Genomic DNA, 20,408 nt, shown 5'->3' with positions numbered 1-20,408 from the left:
GGATCCATGAAGAAGGACATATAAAGGAGCATCTCCTTTTCGAATAAGCAAAATCTCACCCCTCACCCTGAAGAGATTAGCAGAGTTGGTAGTAGAATCTGCTTCTTATCTCAGTTTCCTGAGTCACACAAACTGTTGGATGGGGACCATTAGAAAAAGCTAGTATTGGCGTGAGGTGTCTCAAGTAATTATTTTCCACTCTTTGTATTTTGCTATAAGCCCTGACAGTCTGCTTCCATAAGTACCTCTCTGAAGCCACGGATGGCTACTTCAGAAACAATTGCCTTTGTCTGTGTAATTTGCGATGCCTGTGCCCTTGTCAATACCATCATAACCTCCCCATTCTACCTTATGAGAAGGAGGGCCAAACCTTGCAATGCCTTCCTTCTAGATACACTTCTGCCTTGCTTACACCCGAGATGCAGTGAAATAACACATTTCACACCAGTTGGTGAATACCACTTTGTTTGCATTGGTTACTTTCCCAATGATGGTGGGTTTTGGTTTGTCTGGGAATTTTGGGGTTTTATTTTTAAGTTAGTGTTAAAGGTTTGTTCTAAACCTCTTGCAGTTCAGTTCACTATCAAGGAAACTGGCTTGGTCATTATCACCTGGTCGTTGAATCAATGCTGATGCTTTTTTAAGCAGAGAGCATTACTTCAAATGTAAACTGTAAGGCTTGATTCTGTCCTGCTATAGAGAAGAGGATAATTCCTGCTGCTGCAGGAGCAAGCAGCCTACATTTTCCGCCTTGCTTCATCTCTCAGTTGATAGCAGTCTCTTCTGGCTTTCTGATCCTGAGTACAATGTGGCTGTGGAGTTCTGAATCAGAGTAATTAGGTGCTGTTGAGGGATGATTAGAGAGTTTAGGTCATCTTCCTTCGATCCTGAAGGCCAACGTGGTGTGAAGGTTTTATTCGGTTTGGGGTTTTATGTTTGGGTTTGGTTGATTGCTTTGTTTGTTTTTTTTCCTGGTTGCATGTGTTACTGCCATTTGGTTATGTTTGTAGCTGTAGGGAAGCTGCTGTGGTCATGCTGGAAAAAAATGTGAGAAGGCTATTTCCGCCAGCCAGCAAATACAGCTATGTAGTCCCTCACTGCCAAGTGTCACGTAGCTGAGCTCACAGGCACACCACTATGTGTTTTGATTCCTGTGGCAGGATTCTACACAGATAAAATGTTTTGGGGTTTAGGCAGTCAGGCTCAGCTCCATCAGCTTTTCGTGTGACATCCTTGTGTGCTGCTCTTGGGTTTGACTGTTAACTATTGCTGTTCTGCAAGGCTATTCTTGCACCTGGGCTCTTGCTTATTCGGGCTTTTCGGCTAGGGCAGACATTATTTTGAACTACATTATCCACACCTTGTAGTGTAGGTGGACACTTCCATATGCAGCTGCTGGTGCTGCTTGATCATCTCTGGATGTGAGAAAACTTAATTCCTTTTGAGGTTCATGCCTGTTTTTTCAGAACTCGTGTGTTAGAGATGGCAAGGTAACTCTGGCGCTCATTCTTGATCCTCTTTGGGATCACTTTATCCTAGAGAGGATTGCCTGCCTTGTAGACACACCTAAAATTTCCTTTTACCATTTTAATACCAGGATTAGTTAATGTAAAGCCTTTTCTCCTATTCACGGAGCCACTTTTCTGGTCTTTAACTCCTGCCAGTTGGAAAAGGGAGAGGGAAATGGGCCCTGGCTTTGTCTGCTGTACTAGTTTTGAATGTGTGTGCTGGCTGCCGCTATTAGTAAACACTGCTGCTGCAGAAGATACAGATTAAGAAACAGAATCTACTGATTGTGTTCTTAAATAAGCACACTAAATACACCTACTTCATTGCCATAGCTTGTGTTTGTGTTAGCTAAGGGCAATACCCAACATTTGGTAATAGCAGTGGTGCAACCGAATGGAAAACATGGGTATCTCGCTGCTCCTAGGAAATGTCTGAATTGTTCACTGTGTTGTTTGCATGTTAAGGTTAACGTTAATAGTCTTTGGGTTTTTTTTTCTTTCTTTTTTTTTTACTTCATTGCATTAACAGAGTGTTCGGTAAGTGGAGTTCATGGTAATCCAGAACTGATTTCCAAAGAAAATGTTAGATACCTCAGTTACACAGCTGATCAGGAGATGGGATATCTCATCTATGGCAGAACCAAGCTGGCTCTGGTTTGCTCATTGTTATCTCTGTATTTCAAGCTGAGACATTCCAGTGGTAACTGGCTCTGGGTCGTAGAGTGCTTGGCCCAATGGGTGGCTATGCTAGCTGCGAGGAACCAGCCTTCAGGGCTCGACCTGATGGACTCAGCCTCTAGCGAATGCAAATCAAACTGCTATGCTATTCAGCTGCATAGCTAACACAGAGGCAAAATAAACCCCTGCTTCAGGCGCAATTCTCTCATTACAATGATACTCATCTCCTTACAGCTCATCCCTGGAACTTTGACTGTGCTGTGATTTTTATTTTTCTTCTTTAAATAAAGAAAATGCATCATAAACGAAACTTTCACATGGGCCGAAACAGAACGCATCCCAGGAGTGGTACCTCCAGTATAGTTTTACTTTTAGTCATCTTGAGTTACACAGAGAGAATGCCACATTCAGTGACTCTGCTGCATTACAACACGCACTTAATCCTAATAAGGAGGGAGAGGCTGTGGCTAACAGGTTGTTTTTCATCTCATTTCATTTCTAAACAAGCTGATAGCCAGTTCTTAATCATGAGTTTGGAAAGGAATTATGTTTTTGTCAGGCCCAGCACTGTTTACAGGAATATTTTTGTTTCTTCCTGGGGAGATAGTGACCCACAGATACCCAGAATCTCAACCAAAAGTGTGAAATCTCATTTTATTTCAAATTCATAACTCAGATCAGAACTGTCAAAAAAGTTCATTTAGTTTATGTACAGTTCAGATGGGCTTTGGAAGTATATTGACTGATTTCTCAGAGTGTCTTCAGTGTTGGTGTGTTTTGTGTTGTTTCATACAGAATTAACCTGAAGGTTTGCGTTTGGCATTGTCACTCAGCTATTTGAATCCAGAATTTGCAGGCAGTCTGTGAAGGAGTGTTTTCTCAAATTTTAACTTATTTATTAATCCCAAACCCTGTGTTCTGCAGGGACACTACACTTGCACTTCCTTTTTGTTCCAAAGGTAGAGTATTTTGGCATCCTTCCAGTTTCTGAAACAGAAGTCTCCTAGAGAACCTGTTGCACAGGCTGATAAAATGCAATCTGGTTTTACCTTCCTATCTTTCAGATGCTGTCCCACGCACTTCTCACTCTTGGTCATGGCCAGATGGAGCCATGCCGGGTAGCACTTGACTCAACAAAAAGTCCCACTAATTGAGAACAGAAAGTGTGTTCCACACCGGGGATCTGAAAGAACCATGCAAAAGAGCAGTTAGAAATGGAGGAGAGCAGTTAAGCAGCCAGTCAACCGTTGCCTTGTACAGGAGTAAGCTTTGGCCAGTGTCCTCTTGTGTGTCCTCAGCGGGTGCCTGAGGGAGGTCACTTTGGTGGATGAATGCTTCAGCAAAGGTCTTTCAATTGTCACTTGTTAAATTCCTCTTCTGGCGATGGCTTTGCTTTTATGACCTGCCCTTTCCGTGCCTGTCATCTCTAAGTGGAAGGTGTGTTTAGAAGCTGAAATTGCCATACTCTTTAACCCCTTGGTGCCCTTTGTTGCCATGTGCCTCTTGAGTTTAGACTCCAGCATGGAGCAGGAATGAGAGGCAGGAATGGGTGCAGACGGAGCCACGAGCAGAGTCTCCGGGCGAGTGACTGTGGGTGAGGCAGACGAGGCTGTGGGTGAGGTTGGGCAGTGGCTCTGCAGGGAGGGATGCGGAGGTCGTGGGGTCAGGAGAGGGTCTCTGTGTGATGGACAGTTGGCAGCCCTGTAGGTAGTAGACAAGAGGGTGGGAGTGTGGGCAGGTGCTGGCAGGGGTGGGGAGAGGGGGGGCTGGCAGGGGTGGGAAGAAGGGGGCACACCAGAAGCAGAAGGTGAGGGGCAGGGAGGTGGGCAGGCAGGGTGCAAGGAGGGCTGAGGAGCCCAGGCAGGTGCGTGGCGGGGGAAGCGGGTCGGCGTAAGACGAGGAGGGCAGGGCGTGCGGAGGGCAGGGGAAGTGGGCAGGAGGCTGGGGAGCTCAGGCACGGGGCCGGGACGGGAGGCGAGGGGAGCCCTGGGGGCGGGAGATGCTGCACCGGCCCCGCCCGGGCCGAGGGGCAGCCCCGGGGCCGCGGCTCCGATAAAGGGCCGGGCGGCGGCCGGCACGGGCAGAGCGGCTGCCGCAGCGGCCGGGATGGGGATGCTCAGCCTGCCGGGCTGCCTCTCCTGCGGGAGGAAGAAGGTGAGGTGGCCGGCGGTGGCTGGCCGGGGACACCTGGGCAGGTGGATATGGGGGCACCTGGGCAGGTAGGAAAGGCCCTGGGCAGGTGGGATATAGGGATATCTGGGAAATAGGAGAGCGCCTGGGCAGGTAGGGTCTGGGGGCACCTGGGCAGGTAGGAAAGCACCTGGACAGGTGGGATATGGGGATATCTGGGCAGGTAGGAAAGCACCTGGACAGGTGGGATATGGGGATATCTGGGCAGGTAGGAAAGCACCTGGACAGGTGGGATATGGCGATATCTGGGCAGGTAGGAAAGCACCTGGACAGGTGGAATATGGGGATATCCATGCAGGCAGGAAAGCGCCTGGACAGGTGGGATATGTGGATATCCATGCAGGCAGGAAAGCACCTGGACAGGTGGGATATGGCGATATCTGGGCAGGTAGGGAGAGCACCTGGGCAGGTAGGGTCTGGGGGCACCTGGGCAGGTGGGAAAGCACCTGGGCATGTGGGATATGGGGATATCTGGGCATGTGGGAAAACACCTGGACAGGTGGGTTATGGGGGCACCTGGGCAGGTAGGAAAGCACTTGGCCATGTGGGGTAGTGGGGGTACCTGGGCATGTGGGGTAAGGAGACACCTTGGCAGGTGTGGGAGAACACAGAGAGATGTTAGTGCATCTGAGCAAGTAGGGTATGGAGGTGCCCCGGTAGGCATAGGTGCACTCAGGCAAGTAGGTTGTAGGTACCAGGAGCACTGGGTAGGTGAGATACATTGCATCTGCCCAAATATAAGATTATCTGGGCAAGTAAGATCCAGACAGGTACAGGAATATGAGTGCACTGGGGAAGATAAATACAGGATGAGCTGGGATGAGAACCTGGGTAGGTGTGAAAGTCACCTGGACAGGTGTTTTTGAAGTGCACATACAGGGATGAACATCTGAACAGTCGTAGGGTCATCTGGGCATGTGCAGGGGCAGAATGGGAGAGTCCCCTGGAGGTGCTGTCCCTGGGAGCTGACTGCACAGGGGACTAACATAGGAGCAGGGCAAAACTGGCCCTAAAGATTGTTTAGACTCTCTGGTGGGACCCTCTCTAACAGATCCGTGCTGTCCTGCCAGGGATCAGCTGGACTGGCAGCCACATGGCTGTCCACTCTGTCTAGCTGCCCTGCCCAGTGAATCCAAGGTGCTGCTCTGGACAGAGAAATAAGGATATGACTGCCCTGCTTGCCTATGTGGTGATACTGAGCCTTCCCTGTTCTTCTCTTCCAAGGACTTCAGTTTGTCAAGTGAAAAAAATGCCCACGCCAGTGACAGTGATGAGAACTTGGAGCGTGGCAACTGGTCAAACAAAGCTGACTACCTGCTCTCCATGGTGGGCTACGCTGTGGGCCTGGGCAACGTCTGGCGATTTCCCTACCTCACCTACCAGAATGGCGGAGGTACCTGTATTGAATGGCAGTGTTGGGTGGGCACATCTTGCAATCCGCAGGAGAGAGTCTGGCCCTCCCTGACTCTGGGCATGTTTTGGCAAAGCTGGATGTGGGCATCAGCCAGGGAAGTGGATAGAGCCTGCTGATGGGAACGGAGCGAGGGGCTTATCTGTGCTTTTTGGGTATTGGCTGAGGAGGGAAATAGTGTTTAGTTTTAATCACAAACTTCTGTCTGAGAATTTTAGAACTCTTCTGATTTACTCGTGACCAGCATGCATCTTTTTGTCCATGTGCCAATATCCTCTGCTTACCTAAATAGCTGTTCTCCCTCCCCAGTGTTTACCTCCCTGATATGTTTATAGACAGCAATTGAATCCCCTCTGTACCTTTGTTTTGCCAGGCAAACAGGCTAAGCTGGAATAATTATCCAAGCTCAATAATTATCCCTATCCGATACTTGGGAAGCGTGAAGCTGAGAGAGCCTCTACTTGCTTACACAATGAACTAGGGGCAAAGACAAGTGGAAGCACTGCCTTCCCTGGCTGGTGTTCCGGGGCTTTGTCTGTGTGTCAGGTAACCACTGGTAATTAGAGACTGTAAATGCCAAGTAACTGCAGAGGACTTACTTGTATGTACTCATTTGCTCTGCCTAACAGTCATTGGAAGTCAAATTCTGGACTGTAAATGTAGCACAGCTCACACAGCTGCACGTGGAACACAAGGTGGCATTCTTGGCACAAAAGTTCTATTGGAGTGAATTTGGCCAGGTTGGGTTTTGTTGAAGAAAATTGTGAAAGCAAAATAAGTTGTGATGTTGACCCTTCTACTAGATGTTTTTTTCTTACCTACAGCAGCAGAAAGGTTTGTAGTTAAAGCATGTTTGTGATGCTGCTTGTATCCTACTTGGTGCCCCTTGCTCACGACTGATAAAGACAATTGTTACATCCTTGTTTCGAAACACAGGAGTAATCCAGTTAATTCTGTTGGAATATTTACTTCCTTAAATTACAGCAGGTATTTGCAGTTCCTTGCAGAATTGGGACCTTGATTGCTTTAAGTTCACTGAAAGTGAAGACGACAGATTTCTGTGGGGTATCGGGTTATGTTTAGGAAACTTGTGCTCTCACTTGCCCTGTTTTCTGTATGCGCACAAAGAAGTGCCAGTCCCTTTCGCAGAACAGGGCTCTCATTGATATCAGGTTAATATATACTTTAAATTGGCCTCAAACAAGAACCGCGCTGAGGTGCTGTTTGACACAGGAGGCAGCCAACCACAGAAAATATTTTTCATGCTTTGATGTCCAGTAGCTACTCTAGCAGGGCAGTTGCAAATCACAGCTAAGTACAAGAAGGAATAATTCTGTTCCTTTTAAAATTAAAAGCTGGAAGGTGAAATAGAAAGCAGAGAAAGCCGATGGTGCCAACAGCTGAGCAATGCTCATGCCTGTATGACAATGTCTTTGATAGTTATTGTCAAATTCTTTTAATTCTATAAAAGAAGCCATCCCATGTAAATCACCAGTTCTCTTGGTAATGTGTCTCTTCATTGTAGGTACTATATAGTTCTACAGAAAACAGGAATTACAAACAAATCTCTCTATTCTGCAAAAAAGAAAAAAAAACCCCATAGTGGGATATTTGAGGCGGGGGGGAAAGGGGAGTATTAAACGTGATAGAACTGTGGTGAATACTGAAAGATTCATTGTTTTCTCTGTGTGGTTTTTTTACTTCTCTTCTCTCAGGTGCTTTTCTAATCCCCTATACCCTGATGCTGGCCTTAGCTGGTTTGCCCTTATTTTTCATGGAATGTTCCCTTGGGCAGTTTGCCAGTCTTGGACCAATTTCTATCTGGAGAATATTGCCATTGTTTCAAGGTTGGTATTGCTATGTTTACTTAGCTCCTTTTTATTTTAGTAATAACCAGATGTGAATTAATGATTTCTTCACAAGTTACTAATTCTGAGAAGCCAATTTCTGTGTAGAAAATAGTCCCATTGTTACAAGGTCAATATTACATTCCCACATAGATCTTCCTTATTATTTGATTAATACACAGATGTGCATTAAAGATTTCCCCCAAAAGGTTATAAATTATGAGAAGGTTTATCAGTGATTCTCCTGGTGTTACACAGTACACCACCCTAACTGCAGCTGTCTAGGAAGAAGGAATTGACTCTGTTCACTGTGTAAGGGAAAACCTCGGTTAAACACCTGAAACTGCATGCAACAGGCTGAAAATTGTTTTTAGGAGTTAACTTTTATTGCTGTTTCTATGCACTTCACAGCCTATGTAGCTTGCAAGGCAGTTCCATGTTGGATGGACTAATTCTGTATTTGGCTGCCTGCCTTGGCACAGGCACATAGATCTGATTGTTTTATGCAAACACTGTGCATGTATTCATCCAATTTGCTGCCTTGGGAGTCAACTGCTGTTGTGGTAAAATAGGCTAGACTCTGGCTTTGTAAAGTGAGGTGCCTTTTGTGATAAGAGAAATAGTTACACTTCGTAGTGGTAGTTTGCCTGTTTCTGTAAGGGTTTGAATTTCACAGGGTGATTTAAGTGTTTGGAAACAGCTAAACATGTTCTTTACTCACTCCTATCCATCCAAGTCCTGTGCCAATGAGTGTGAAGGACTTATGCAATTGGTCTTATTTATCCTCTTTATCTACCAGAGAAATTAATGTAGGAACAAGGAAGTTTGTTTTTGATGCAATAAGAGTTTTACTTGACACCTTCTACAGAAACAGCTGGATTACAGTCCAGCTGCTTGACTAAACGGCTACTTGTTTTGCCAATCTCTGTTCTGCAGCACAAGCAACCTTTCATGAGAGCAGTGTATTTAACTTTAAAACAAAGGTCTATAAACATAGCAAATATGTTATGTGTTTGTAAAGATATAAAATTAAGTATAGTCTCTAGGAGGATTGGGAAATCTTGGCAGACCTTCCCAAACCCTTACTTTTAACAAAATGGCGAACAGTACTATTGGCACAGATTTACTGTTCTGTGTTGCTTCCCATTTAATGGCAAACCCACTCATTACAATATGCTCTTTAAAATGGTTTAGTCAGTCCTTGTATATTTTCTTTTATTTTCAAAGGGTCCTACTGGACTGGATGAAAACAAAATATTGAATTTCTCTGTTAGACTTGGATTTAGAAACTAGTCCAATTTTCCTGTAGGTCTGAATCAAACCCTTCATCAGAATTACATTTTTAGATGATCAGTTTGGAACATATCCCTCATTTCAAGGCTTTACCCTTTCCCTGTTAGGTTGCTGTTAAAAATTACTTTAAAAAGCTCACAGAAAACAACCTCAACTCCTTCCCAAGTAGCCTTTTGAAAGTCAGGCGAAGGTCATTTAGGTTTGGTCTTTTTTTTTTTTTCAACCCAGATTTGGGGTAGTTAAGATATTGTGTCTTTCTCTTTCCTAGGAGTGGGCATCACGATGGTCATGATCTCAACATTTGTGGCAATCTACTACAACGTTATCATTGCTTACGCACTCTACTACTTATTTGCCTCATTTCAAAAAGTACTGCCATGGTCAGAATGCTTTTCCTGGGCAGATGAGTTCTGCAGCAAAACACGGCTAGGTACTGTACTTAACAGATAGGACTTAATATTACTGTTTCGGATAATTGTACTTTGCACTGTTTTCTGGGAGAAATTACAGGAGCATGACAACTATGCATGGTTTGAAAATTCTTTCCTGGAGTTTTGTCTCTGAACACACAGACATGTTGCTTGTCTGCTTCCCTGCAAACAGTTCTGTGTGCTTGGGAAAGCTAAAGTGTACTGGGCTGAAACCTCCTTGTTACACCCCCTTCTTTTTCTCCTTTAAAATCTAAGGTTTCTTCTAGTACAGTCTTCAGAAATATGGTGGTCTTGTTTCATTAGGCTTCATGGCAAAGCAAATACCTTCTTACCCAAAGCAAGACTGTTGCTGTAGCTTTTATTGGAGGTTCTTTCATTACCCTTTGTTTCCCTTTTGGCTATGGTAATCCTGAGCACCAGTGAGGCACTGGTTTCACAATTTATTAAATCTTTAGAACATATCTCCACGCTATTGTTCTTGATGTTTGGTAGCACATGTCCAGCCAAACAATTGTTATCTCAACAGTTTCCAAATCAGACCAGTTCAAGGCAAAAGGTGAAGCCGGTGAGATAGTTAGTAGGTAGTAGCTGGAAATGTATTGCCAAGTGTTAATGTAACTGTAACCACTTAGCCAGGTATCTGAAAAGTAAGCCCTCTAATAATAGTAATAATAGGATAAAGTTGCTAAAGGATGGTCTGTGTGTAACCTTGGTTTGGGACAAAAGTGTTCATGGAATGACCAAGGCTGCAATTGTAACTATCTTCAGTTCTGATTTTTGCAAGCATTCTTGACAATAAATTCAAGGTGGAGCTGAGCACATCAGATTCTTGGTATTATGATTTACAATCAAAGTAGAGTCACAGCTGCAAGTGATAGTTCAGGTTTGTTTCCAAATATTATTAGCAGCAAACTGAAGCTGTAACTGTTTAGAAAACATATTCACTATAATAGTCTGATTTTTATAATAGCCATTACTGTGTTAACAATCCTTTTTTCTTGCTTGCTTGACTTCAGTAAGTGACTGCAACACCACCTTAGATGGAGAAATCATTCATGCAAACTACTCGTTCATCACAAGCAACAATCTCACATGCATTAATGGCACTATGAAGTACAAGCCAGTGCAGTTTCCCAGTGAGCAATATTGGAAGTAAGTAAATATTTCAAAGAAATTGCTAAAAATGCATTTATTATCCATTATGGTTTTGAACATGCCTTATATTTTTGCTGTCTTATTTTGCTGTTCAGAAACAATCTAGTAAAGGTGAGTAAGCATGCAAATCTGTGCAGAAGGGAGTTAAAATTTAATTGATGAGTCTGGGCCCTAAAAAAAAAAATAAAAAAAGAATAGAGAGAAGCAAATGAGTCAACCTGTAATGAGCTGAAAAATACTGTAGCTTAAAGAATTCCTTCTCTTTGGAGTCTTGGTAGGAACTGCTTAGCATCTTTATGTATAGCATATACTTTTTTTCAGGAGTTACCTTATTCCAAAATTGGGCCTGTTGTGAAATTGCTTTTTATTTAGCTTCATGTTCCTTGGATTCCTGGGAACTGGTGATTCTTATGAGCCCTTTTCTTGCCATCATAATTTCATGGTTAACATGAAAGAGCTGAGGTAGGTCTGATGGGAGGTTGGGGACAGCTCAAGGCTGGTAGACTTCGAAAAGAGAGGGAAAAAATGTAGTTACATATTCAGTTTTTCAATGTCAGTCATGCAGTTCTAACTGCACACTCATGGAAGCTGCTACAGAGTCTTGTAATATCTGTGGAAACCAGCTCACTTTTCTAGCAAAAGTGGCTTTAAGAGGAGGATTGCGTGCCGCTGTTGCCCTCTTCTCATTGCAGTGTTTTGTGCTTTCAGTAAAGTGGCTCTTCAGCGGTCAAGTGGGTTAGACGAGACTGGTAACATTGTGTGGTACCTGGCTCTCTGCCTCCTCCTGTCCTGGGTGATTATTGGAGCAGCATTGTTTAAAGGAATAAAGTCTTCTGGAAAGGTAAGATAGGAAGACCAAGTAGCAGACATTTGGCTTGATCCTGCCCATACAAATGGCAGTTGGACTCAGGGAAGGTTAGCACAAGGAAGGATGCAGTCCTAACTCGCTACCCTCTGCTGGACTCAGCATTAGACTCCTTGGCTTCGTAACTGTTACATAAAATATGAGTAAGGTCCTAATTATGCAGGAATTGTTTAACACACGGATTTCCCGGCTCCACCAGCGCTGCCCTGTATTTGGGGAAATTGCTGTCACGCAGGTGATGCCAGCTGAGTTTTGGCACTCACCTGGCCTGTTATGATGGACATGCGCGTGTGACTGCATATGCGCACACACACCCTGGGGAACACCCGGTAATTATTTGCACCTCCAGACTAGTTGAGGTATTTGGACAATAGAGGTCAAGTCCTGTAAACGGATGTGCATGTGCAGGTTCCTGTCAGATTGTGAAATGTTGTTTGCACTCAAGATTTTAAGCTACTTTTAGGGACCATGTCCATAGGTGCTTGTTTTCAAACTCTGGTGCTGCTGAGCTCTCTCTTCCCTGTGCTGAAGCACAGCTGCCTGGAGTTTTCCTTGGGCTAGGTTGGCTCCTCTCCAGATTTCAGGCAGGCTAAATGTCATTCTTTCCTGCCTGAGGCCCTTTTTCTGGTTTAGTTTATTCCTCCCCATGCTCCTTTCTTCATGTTGCATTTCCATTGCTTACTTGTTTAGTCCCTGTTGCCTTCAGTCTTTCTCTCACCCTTTCTACATTGATTTTTTTTTTCCTTCAGTTTCTTCTGACATTGTGCCTTTTTGTGGTTCCTTGCTGCCTTTCTTCCTTTCCACAGTCTGATGTCTCTTCCTATTCTCCTTTCTATTTGGAGCTTTCCGCCCTCTGTCTCAGTGCTTCAGGGTGGAGTATCTGTGCTTTCCCAGTTGTTCTGCCGGCTCCTCTTAAACTTGCATTCTTTGGGTTCCTGGCAATTGGCTCTTCCTGTTGTCACTTCTCTTCTGGTGTGAAGGTAAGCCTCTTTGAGGAGTAAGGTAAGACTCAAAAGAATCTTGCTGCGTAGGAACAAGGCAAAGATGAAAAGCAGAGAGAATTGACTATTCGGGGCAAATATGAAGGAGGTCTTCAGAAATGACAGACTCACCATATGATGGTGCAATGCTATGGCTTGGTGTAGCCGGCAGTATCAGGTTAATTACCTGTCTGCGTAACACAGAAACCGAGACACAAGAAACAAGAATCTTATTAAACTTAGCTTGCATGATAATAGCGCTGCTTAGCACTGCTTCTGGTGTGGATCCCATTGTGCTAGAAATCGTGTAGACAAACAATAAAAAAGACCTGTGTCTGAAAGAACCTGGAAGCCCTAGCTGCCAGTAAAGAAAGCTTCCAGCACTGCATAGCAAGACACCTCTAGGGTAGTTAAGTCCAGACCTTGGTAGAGCGGTAAATCACATCAGAAAAAAACATTTCTGAAAGTGGTCAATTGCTATCTGAAAAGTGGATATGTGGTTTGGGCCTTCTGCTTCTGCCGGAATGCAGCTCCAGAACTGGCTAGGCCAGATAGTTTAGTCCTTGGTATGTGTTCACTTCCCTGGTCACCTGCTTTTCATTTGTACCAGCGGACCTTAGCCTAAAACCTGGCCATTCCTACTGCTCAGAGGTCTGAGCATCTTCTCACATCTAATGTTTGTCCTTGCCCTTCTTTTTGCAGGTAGTCTACTTTACTGCACTCTTCCCATATGTCATCCTGCTTATCTTGCTTGTGCGAGGTGCCACCCTGGAAGGTGCTCTGGATGGCATTGAATACTACATTGGGAAACAGTCCAACATCACTAAGCTGATGGAGGCAGAGGTGAGAGATAGTGTCAACCTCAGAAGCATAAAATGCTTCTGTTGTTCTTTGGGCTTGTCACTTACAGAGCAACTTCATTTTCATCCACTTAGGTGCTTCTTCATGTCCTGTCCTGCATCTGTATCTGCAGCTGTTTTTCAGCAATGCCCAGCTCTAGTGGAAGTCCAAGCTCCTATTCTAGCTACTCTCAATCTGAAAAATAGCCATTCTCTGTCCCCTCCCTGCCACAGCAGATAATGATGCCAACTGCTTCTGAGCAGCTCTCGGGATCATGCTGGAGCTTCATCTCAGCAAGGCCAGCTGAGGAAGTTCTTGCAATGGGATCAAACATTTTTCTCACTTGTGTCCCACTTGCTTTGATTTCTGAAAATTTTGAAGGACTATCAAAAGGTTGAAGAGACCCCCGAGTTTGAAATTCAGGCTGTGGCTTGCCCAGGAAATTATCTTAGGAGACTAGGTGGATTGGGAAGGGCACCTTGTGCAAAGGAAGCTTGGATTTTTTTGTTCTTATGCCAACATTAGTTCAATATTACCAAAAGCAGACATTAAGTGCAATATTTGTTTGTGGCATTTTATACAGGCATTTGGCACTGAGGGGCTACAGCAGAGGCAGAAGTGGTTGTCTGGGCCACAGTGTAAAGAATACAAGTGCAAGTTCTCATTCTTGTAACCACGTTCTGGCTTTCCTTTTTCATTAGCACAGTGAAAAGGTTCATATCTCTGCGACCCACATATGTGAACCAATTGAATCTCTTTTACAGGGTTAGTCCAATAAGATTTAAATATTTGGTAACATACTTTGGATGTGACCTTCAGAAATCGTAGAAAATATTGTTTGTTCTTGAGACTGCAAGATCACCAACATACTGTATTCTACCTACTCAAAAATTCATATGAAATAGAATTAGCTATTCAGGCTAAATGTAGAAAAGCCTTGGAGCTTCAATAGAGGGCAGACTTAAATATTTATGATACATGCTATAAGTAATACAGTAATTCCTATATTCTTCTTTCTGGTAGGTTTGGAAAGATGCAGCCACCCAGATATTCTACTCCTTGTCTGTGGCATGGGGCGGACTTGTTGCTTTGTCATCGTACAATAAGTTCCACAACAACTGCTACTCAGATGCCATTATAGTTTGTGTAACCAACTGCCTCACTAGTGTATTTGCTGGGTTTGCGATATTCTCCATCTTGGGACATATGGCATATGTGTCTGAGAGACCTGTCTCGGAGGTCGTGGATTCAGGTAGGCTGTTCATTGTGCTTTCACTATTGGGACTTGCTCTGACCCCAAGGCATGATAATAACCTCCTTCCTTCCACTGCTTTCAGGATTTGATCTGGCATTTGTAGCCTATCCAGAGGCTCTCTCCAAGTTACCAGTTTCTCCTCTCTGGTCCTTCTTGTTTTTCTTCATGCTCCTGCTCTTGGGCCTTGACTCTCAGTTTGCCACCATAGGTGAGTGGGGTTTTAAGTAACTCATGGCTTTTCAAATGAGTGTTATATTTCTCAATTGTGCTGCTCAAACCCCATACTTCTTCCTTTGCAGAAACACTTACAACCACCATACAAGATATATATCCTGAAGTGATGAAAAAGTTAAGAGTCCCTGTAACCCTGGGTCTGTGCATGTTGCTCTTCTTTCTCGGTCTTGTCTGTGTCACTCAGGTAAGACAAATTATTTTTTGTGTGGGTTTAGTTATGCTGCAAGCCATGAACTCAAGTCAAAATACCCTTTGCAACTCTTTCTGTTTGCATGGATTGATCTGAGACGGTCATGAATTCTGCCACTCTGCCTGAACATGCAAATAAGAAATTCCCATAAGGAATCTTGAAGAACCGAAGGTTTTCTGTGATTATTGAACCGAGATGTGCTTTTAAATAGAAAGCCTGTACAAATCCTGTGAACCGTCAGCCTGATTTATTGCTCCTCAGTTCAGGAGGTTATTTGTTTAACCTTGAGGATACACATGCAGTGTGTCTGCAGCCCCGTGGGTACTGGTGGGATCTTTTTGTTCAGAACTGACTACCAAACAACATAGGATTTGAGAACTCGCTTATCCACATCATAAAAGCCCTCCTATTACCTCTCAAGCATCTATAGATTATATTGTTACTTCTGTGCATGTGGGTGTATGTATACATATGCACACATGTATGTATGCATGCATGCATAAAAGGAATTTTTATGTATACTATGTAAAATTCCTTGAGGAAATTGCTTTTAAGGCTATAAAAGTTGATTGCAGTGGCTCAATCTAGAAATGAAGATTTATGTATATGATTAGACTGAAAATGTGAAGATAATTAGGGTGAATAGACGGTTGTTTGGTCAAACAAAGCACATGAATTATGAAACATGATGGCAGAAAAGCTTGCAAACGATGTGGTATGCAGGAGTATAAAACAGCTTAAAGCTTAGTGATCCTGTTATTGCATGCTGGTGTTTAAAGCTGTGTTTAAACCATGTCAAAAACTTATGCTTTTATACAAGCCTGGCAGAACTAATAACTGCTATAGCTGTTGCTGTAGCTCGGTATTAAAACTTTAGCAGGAGCTTTAATACTGTAAGTTCAAATTTTAAATCTTGCTCTCAGCTATTTATATACACTCTGCATATACCTTTGTCTTGTTATTGAAGTAGAGATCTACAGTATTTTGTCAGGTGTGCATTTCAACTTGACGTGGAAATATTTAAATAGAAGTATGTTCACTGATGTGTACTTAACCTAGAGAACTAGAAATTTAAAAACCTCAGGCTGGTGATTAGTTCAAATAGCTTGAACAATGCAACTTACTTTATTTGCTTAAAGATGTTACTGGGACTGGGTTCATTTCTTACCTTTTTATTGTTTGTTCTATAGGCAGGAATTTACTGGGTTAACCTAATTGATCACTTTTGTGCTGGATGGGGAATCCTTATTGCGGCTGTCCTGGAGATAATAGGCATCGTCTACATTTACGGTAAATTACTTGCACCGAAAATCCATTATTTGACTTTGTACTCTCAGGCATGGTGTATATTAAACACTAATTACCACAATAAAGCATTTATAACTTAACTGACAAAAAAACTTAAACAGTTACCACTGAACTGGAGAAACCGACCTTGACAATTGCAGTTCTTCAACCGCTTTCGAGTAACCACACCTGCAAGGGAGGCATCTGCTTTACAATGCACCCTACAATTGTCTTTCAACAGGAGGAAACAGGTTCATTGAGGACATTGAAATGATGATTGGAAAGAAGAGCTGTTTATTCTGGCTGTGGTGGAGAATGTGCTGGTTTTTCGTTACTCCTGTGCTGTTAACGGTGAGTGGAGATAACTGGGTTGTGTTAGTGTGACAGAACTTAATTTGATATTGAAGAGATTTTCAAATGAAGATTCAGGGTTGTATGCTGAGGCCTTATGTAGAAAGTCGAGGTATGGCTGTGCCGGTGAAGCAAACTCTGTACTATCTATGTATTTCTTATACATTCCATTCCTTCTTCTTGGGTCCTTTCCAAGAGAGGCTGGACCTTCAGATCAGTTGGTAGTGAACTAGGTCTACGCTCTGAGGAGTCACACAGAACAACCAGACTGTCCATTTTAGCAGTTGGATTATCTTCATTTCAGACTGTGAGAAAATGTTTTGAGAACCTATTTTTTTTTTTTTCTGCTTTGAGGGCAATCCCATTTTCAGGACAGGTCTTTGGCTTTGGTTTTCTCTCTGAAAATCTGGCTGTTCCCCTGTCTGAGGCTTTTTAATGTCTTATGTGTGTCTTGGTTTTTCATTACTCTTGTACTCCTAATTTGGACTATAGATCTTTGGATTACATGATTGTGAGAGAATTCATTAACATCCCAAATCCAGGAGCAGTGTCAAGTCACTCCAGCCAGCACATTACCTTTAATCTGTCCAGACTACTGTTTAGAAAGTGCTGCTTCTAAAATATCTTATTTCTGTAGCAGTATTTGCCCATGTTAGAAAGAATGTAAAGAATCTTAGATCTTAGATTCTTTACTGCATTCCTGTAAACAAAACAATCTGGGAACATATAAAATATACAGTTTGCACTGGACTCATCCAAAAGTGTATATTCCCCAACATAAGACTTCAACAGAACACAGACATCAAGTTCTGATTAAATATAGATATACTTAGAGTGTTAGGGTGCAAATCAGTGGTGTCTTCCAGCCTTGTCCTTCAGTTTTACTGCTTGGGCGCAAATCGTGCACAACCATTCTCACATTCAGAAAGCAAGCAGGTACTGTGCAGAATTTGTAGATAGCCCCTTTTTTCAACAAACCTGGAAATATGGTGTAAGTTCAAGTCAGCTGGAAATCTGACTTTCTCTCTTAACCTCTTAACCTTTTTGCCATTTTTTTATAGGCAATTTTGGTCTGGTCCTTGGCCACATTTTCACCTCCCTTTTATGGCTCCGTACCATATCCAACCTGGGGAACTGCTGTTGGCTGGTGCATGATTAGCTTCTGTGTCATCTGGATTCCGATCATCGCTGTTCTAAAAATAGTTAAAGCTGAAGGAAACCTTTGTCAGGTAAGGACACAAAAAAGTGATCATAGCCTCAAATCTTGCTTTACTTGACGTTATCAAGAACTCCTGTGCTCTCTTCTCAAAAACACATTCAGTACTTTGAGGTGTTCATTAATTGGAATTTTAGACTGAAACATATCTATGTTAGTTGTACAAGAGACAAATTTATCTCACTGTGTTCTAAAAAGAAGACAAATTCTAATTCTCTGGAAGGACATCCACACATTCAACAGTGATTTTCATAAGTTTTCTTGTTATTCCAGCTGCTTTAAATTCTGTGAAGAATTTCTGTCGCTTTCTATCTTCATATAATGTTCTGGAGTTTTGCTTCCCATTCCACACAGAAACAAGATAGTGCAAGATCCAAGGTATGCTCTTCTTGCCAGTTTTTGGCAGAGAGTCCTGTTGGTCACAGCTTTCACTGCTTCTTTGGTTTCACTGTCTAGAACCTACTGAACCAAAACACATTTGGAATGATTTTGAAAACCATTGGTGATTGGTTTGCCATTTGTTGAGCTGCAAAGCATATCTAGAATTACAGCTTTACTGAACTTTAAAAATAGTCCAGACTAAGGTAAGACTTAACACCTCTTGGTTTTGTTTTCCAGCGCATTGTAAGCTGCTGCAGACCCACTGCAAACTGGGGTCCCTACCTGGAATGTCACCGAGGAGAAAGATACAGCCATGTTGTAGATCCCAAAAAGGAAAAAGAACACGAGATTCCTACTGTGTCTGCCTTCGTATATACTCAACAATGAGATGGTCATTTGGATGACAAATTTTTAATGTGTGGTTTTCCTCTTTAACTATTAGAAAATGACAGTGCAAATCAACATTCTGCCCTTCAAAACCCAATCCCCAAAAGAAAGTGAGCTCTATTATTTATTTTTATTGCTGTATGTTTGGGGAGGGACAGGTAAATTAAACACTGAGCTCTCCTCAGACATTTAGATTGAGAGGGCAGGAAGATGTGTTGCAGGCTTCCCAGGCTGCTAGACTGGGCATGCTTAACCCCATCAAACCGGTGTCCAGCTGGACTGTAGATACGGGTGTGGAAGAAAATAAAGACACATTCTGGTGCTCCCCAGCAACAGGAAATTTGATCAAAAAGGTGCTATGCTCGTATGCCTCAATGTGCCACGGGCAGTTACTACTTTCTGCTATGTTTTGCCATCCGCAGTGGTGTGCAGTCAGCAGAGAGGTCGATGGTTGTGCTGCTGCCTGGCACTGTAGCTCAGGGAACATTCTCTCTAAGCCTCGCTCAGTGCTGTGAGGCTGCTCAGGATTTGATGTTGACTACAGTGTGTGTGTGTGTGTGTGTGTTTTCTCTGCGCATCTAAATATTGAGCAGTAAAAAATTACCATCAAAGGAAATAAGGCCTTAACGTGGTGAAAAGCAGATGGTCTCTCTATTTCTCATTATTCCCCTTGGGATCCCCCAAAAGGCACCTACTGTGTCATGCCCCTTGCTCAGCATTCATCTGTCTATAATTTTAAAAATCCTGTGTTTCCATATTCTATCATTAGGACCTGCAGAATGAAATACTAACTGTTGATTTCTGGTGTGTCTGCTCTCTTACACTCTCTAGGGCTTTACCTATCAGTTTGTTCTCTGCATCTTTTACTAAGCTTGGCTTTTCCCTTCCAAAGGAGATCCAAAGTGCTTTTTAAAGATTCAGTGTTATAATACAGCCAAAAGAAGCAGAACTTTACCCCAAGTGAAGGTTACAATTGACTTGTAGTGCTATTACTCTAAAATTTGCTGAAATCATGAGATTATTGAAAAAAATAGGAGGTTTATAACGTATTTGGGAACACAGACTTATGGTCTACCTATGTACTGTATGGGTTAGGTTAAAAGAACCTGACTTCACTCGCAATACAAATTAATTCCTGATAAAGGAAAAAGACCTGTGGGTTGAATGAATATGTTTTGTGTGATGAGGAATGTCTCTATTACTGTGATAATGGCTCCTTGGGAACAATGCAGCAGGGCTCCTAGCTGTCACTTCGTCTCAGGGCATTGTCACTGTTTCTGGACAGGGAGGAATGCGGATAGTGGCTTGTTGCCCAAGCTGCATACCTTGGTATATGTTTTATATTGGTGTTTTTGTCACAAATCAACACTTTATGGCAAATAAAATGTCATTTTCTGTTTTTAATGGTTTTGGAGCTGGATACTGAGAATTCAGCCTTTTGAATGGAGTTGGCGGGATGTAGTTGATGGGAAGTATCAGCTCTTCTGTGACGCTAAGACTTTGAGAGACTGAACTGGAAAGATTCAACCTTCGGAAAGGCTTTTCTCATAGAAGTTAGGATCTAGTACAATAGCCCTGTTTAGGAGTGGGCTCAAAAAATACAGGTAGTAGAATGGAAATATATAAAAAGGACTGTGAGATTAGAGCTTGTAACAAAAGCTGGTGAAGAGGACACCTTTCTGGCACATCAGCTGCTCTGGGGTCATGGTCTAGCCACAAACCATCAGAAAACAGTGCTATCACTGGCACTTATGTGGAAAGGCTGGGAGCAGGAGGGAGCTGCAAAGCTGTGGTGCTTATCCCCAAGCACACCATCCATTGGAGTTGCCGCAGTGGGTGGCAGTTCATACCTGGGAAGGGACAGGGGCTTGGAAGGAGAGAGAAATTAGCTAAGTAATGAGTGAGAGTG

General features: G+C 43.1%; 1 protein-coding gene across 3 annotated transcripts in view; it reads left to right on the top strand.

Moving 5' to 3' along the window:
- The window catches only part of SLC6A14 (solute carrier family 6 member 14), a 68,732-nt gene extending 48,834 nt beyond the window's left edge, over positions 1-19,898 (top strand). For 2 of the 3 annotated variants that reach the window (XM_054075125.1, XM_054075128.1), the window contains 13 exons: positions 5,601-5,769; positions 7,503-7,634; positions 9,196-9,357; positions 10,375-10,510; positions 11,222-11,354; positions 13,061-13,201; positions 14,222-14,450; positions 14,536-14,661; positions 14,753-14,871; positions 16,068-16,167; positions 16,406-16,515; positions 17,577-17,744; positions 18,350-19,898. In XM_054075125.1, coding sequence (XP_053931100.1) covers positions 5,601-5,769; positions 7,503-7,634; positions 9,196-9,357; positions 10,375-10,510; positions 11,222-11,354; positions 13,061-13,201; positions 14,222-14,450; positions 14,536-14,661; positions 14,753-14,871; positions 16,068-16,167; positions 16,406-16,515; positions 17,577-17,744; positions 18,350-18,499 — 1,875 coding nt within the window. In that variant the 3' untranslated portion in view covers positions 18,500-19,898. Of the gene's footprint in view, positions 1-4,257; positions 4,341-5,600; positions 5,770-7,502; positions 7,635-9,195; positions 9,358-10,374; positions 10,511-11,221; positions 11,355-13,060; positions 13,202-14,221; positions 14,451-14,535; positions 14,662-14,752; positions 14,872-16,067; positions 16,168-16,405; positions 16,516-17,576; positions 17,745-18,349 lie in introns of those variants that run through there. The other variant, XM_054075127.1, reaches the window with a different exon arrangement.
- Positions 19,899-20,408: the final 510 nt, after the last annotated feature.

This window comes from Cuculus canorus, chromosome 10 (assembly GCF_017976375.1).
Source record: "Cuculus canorus isolate bCucCan1 chromosome 10, bCucCan1.pri, whole genome shotgun sequence".
NCBI lineage: Eukaryota > Metazoa > Chordata > Aves > Cuculiformes > Cuculidae > Cuculus > Cuculus canorus.
This window is presented reverse-complemented; position numbering and strand designations above follow the sequence as displayed.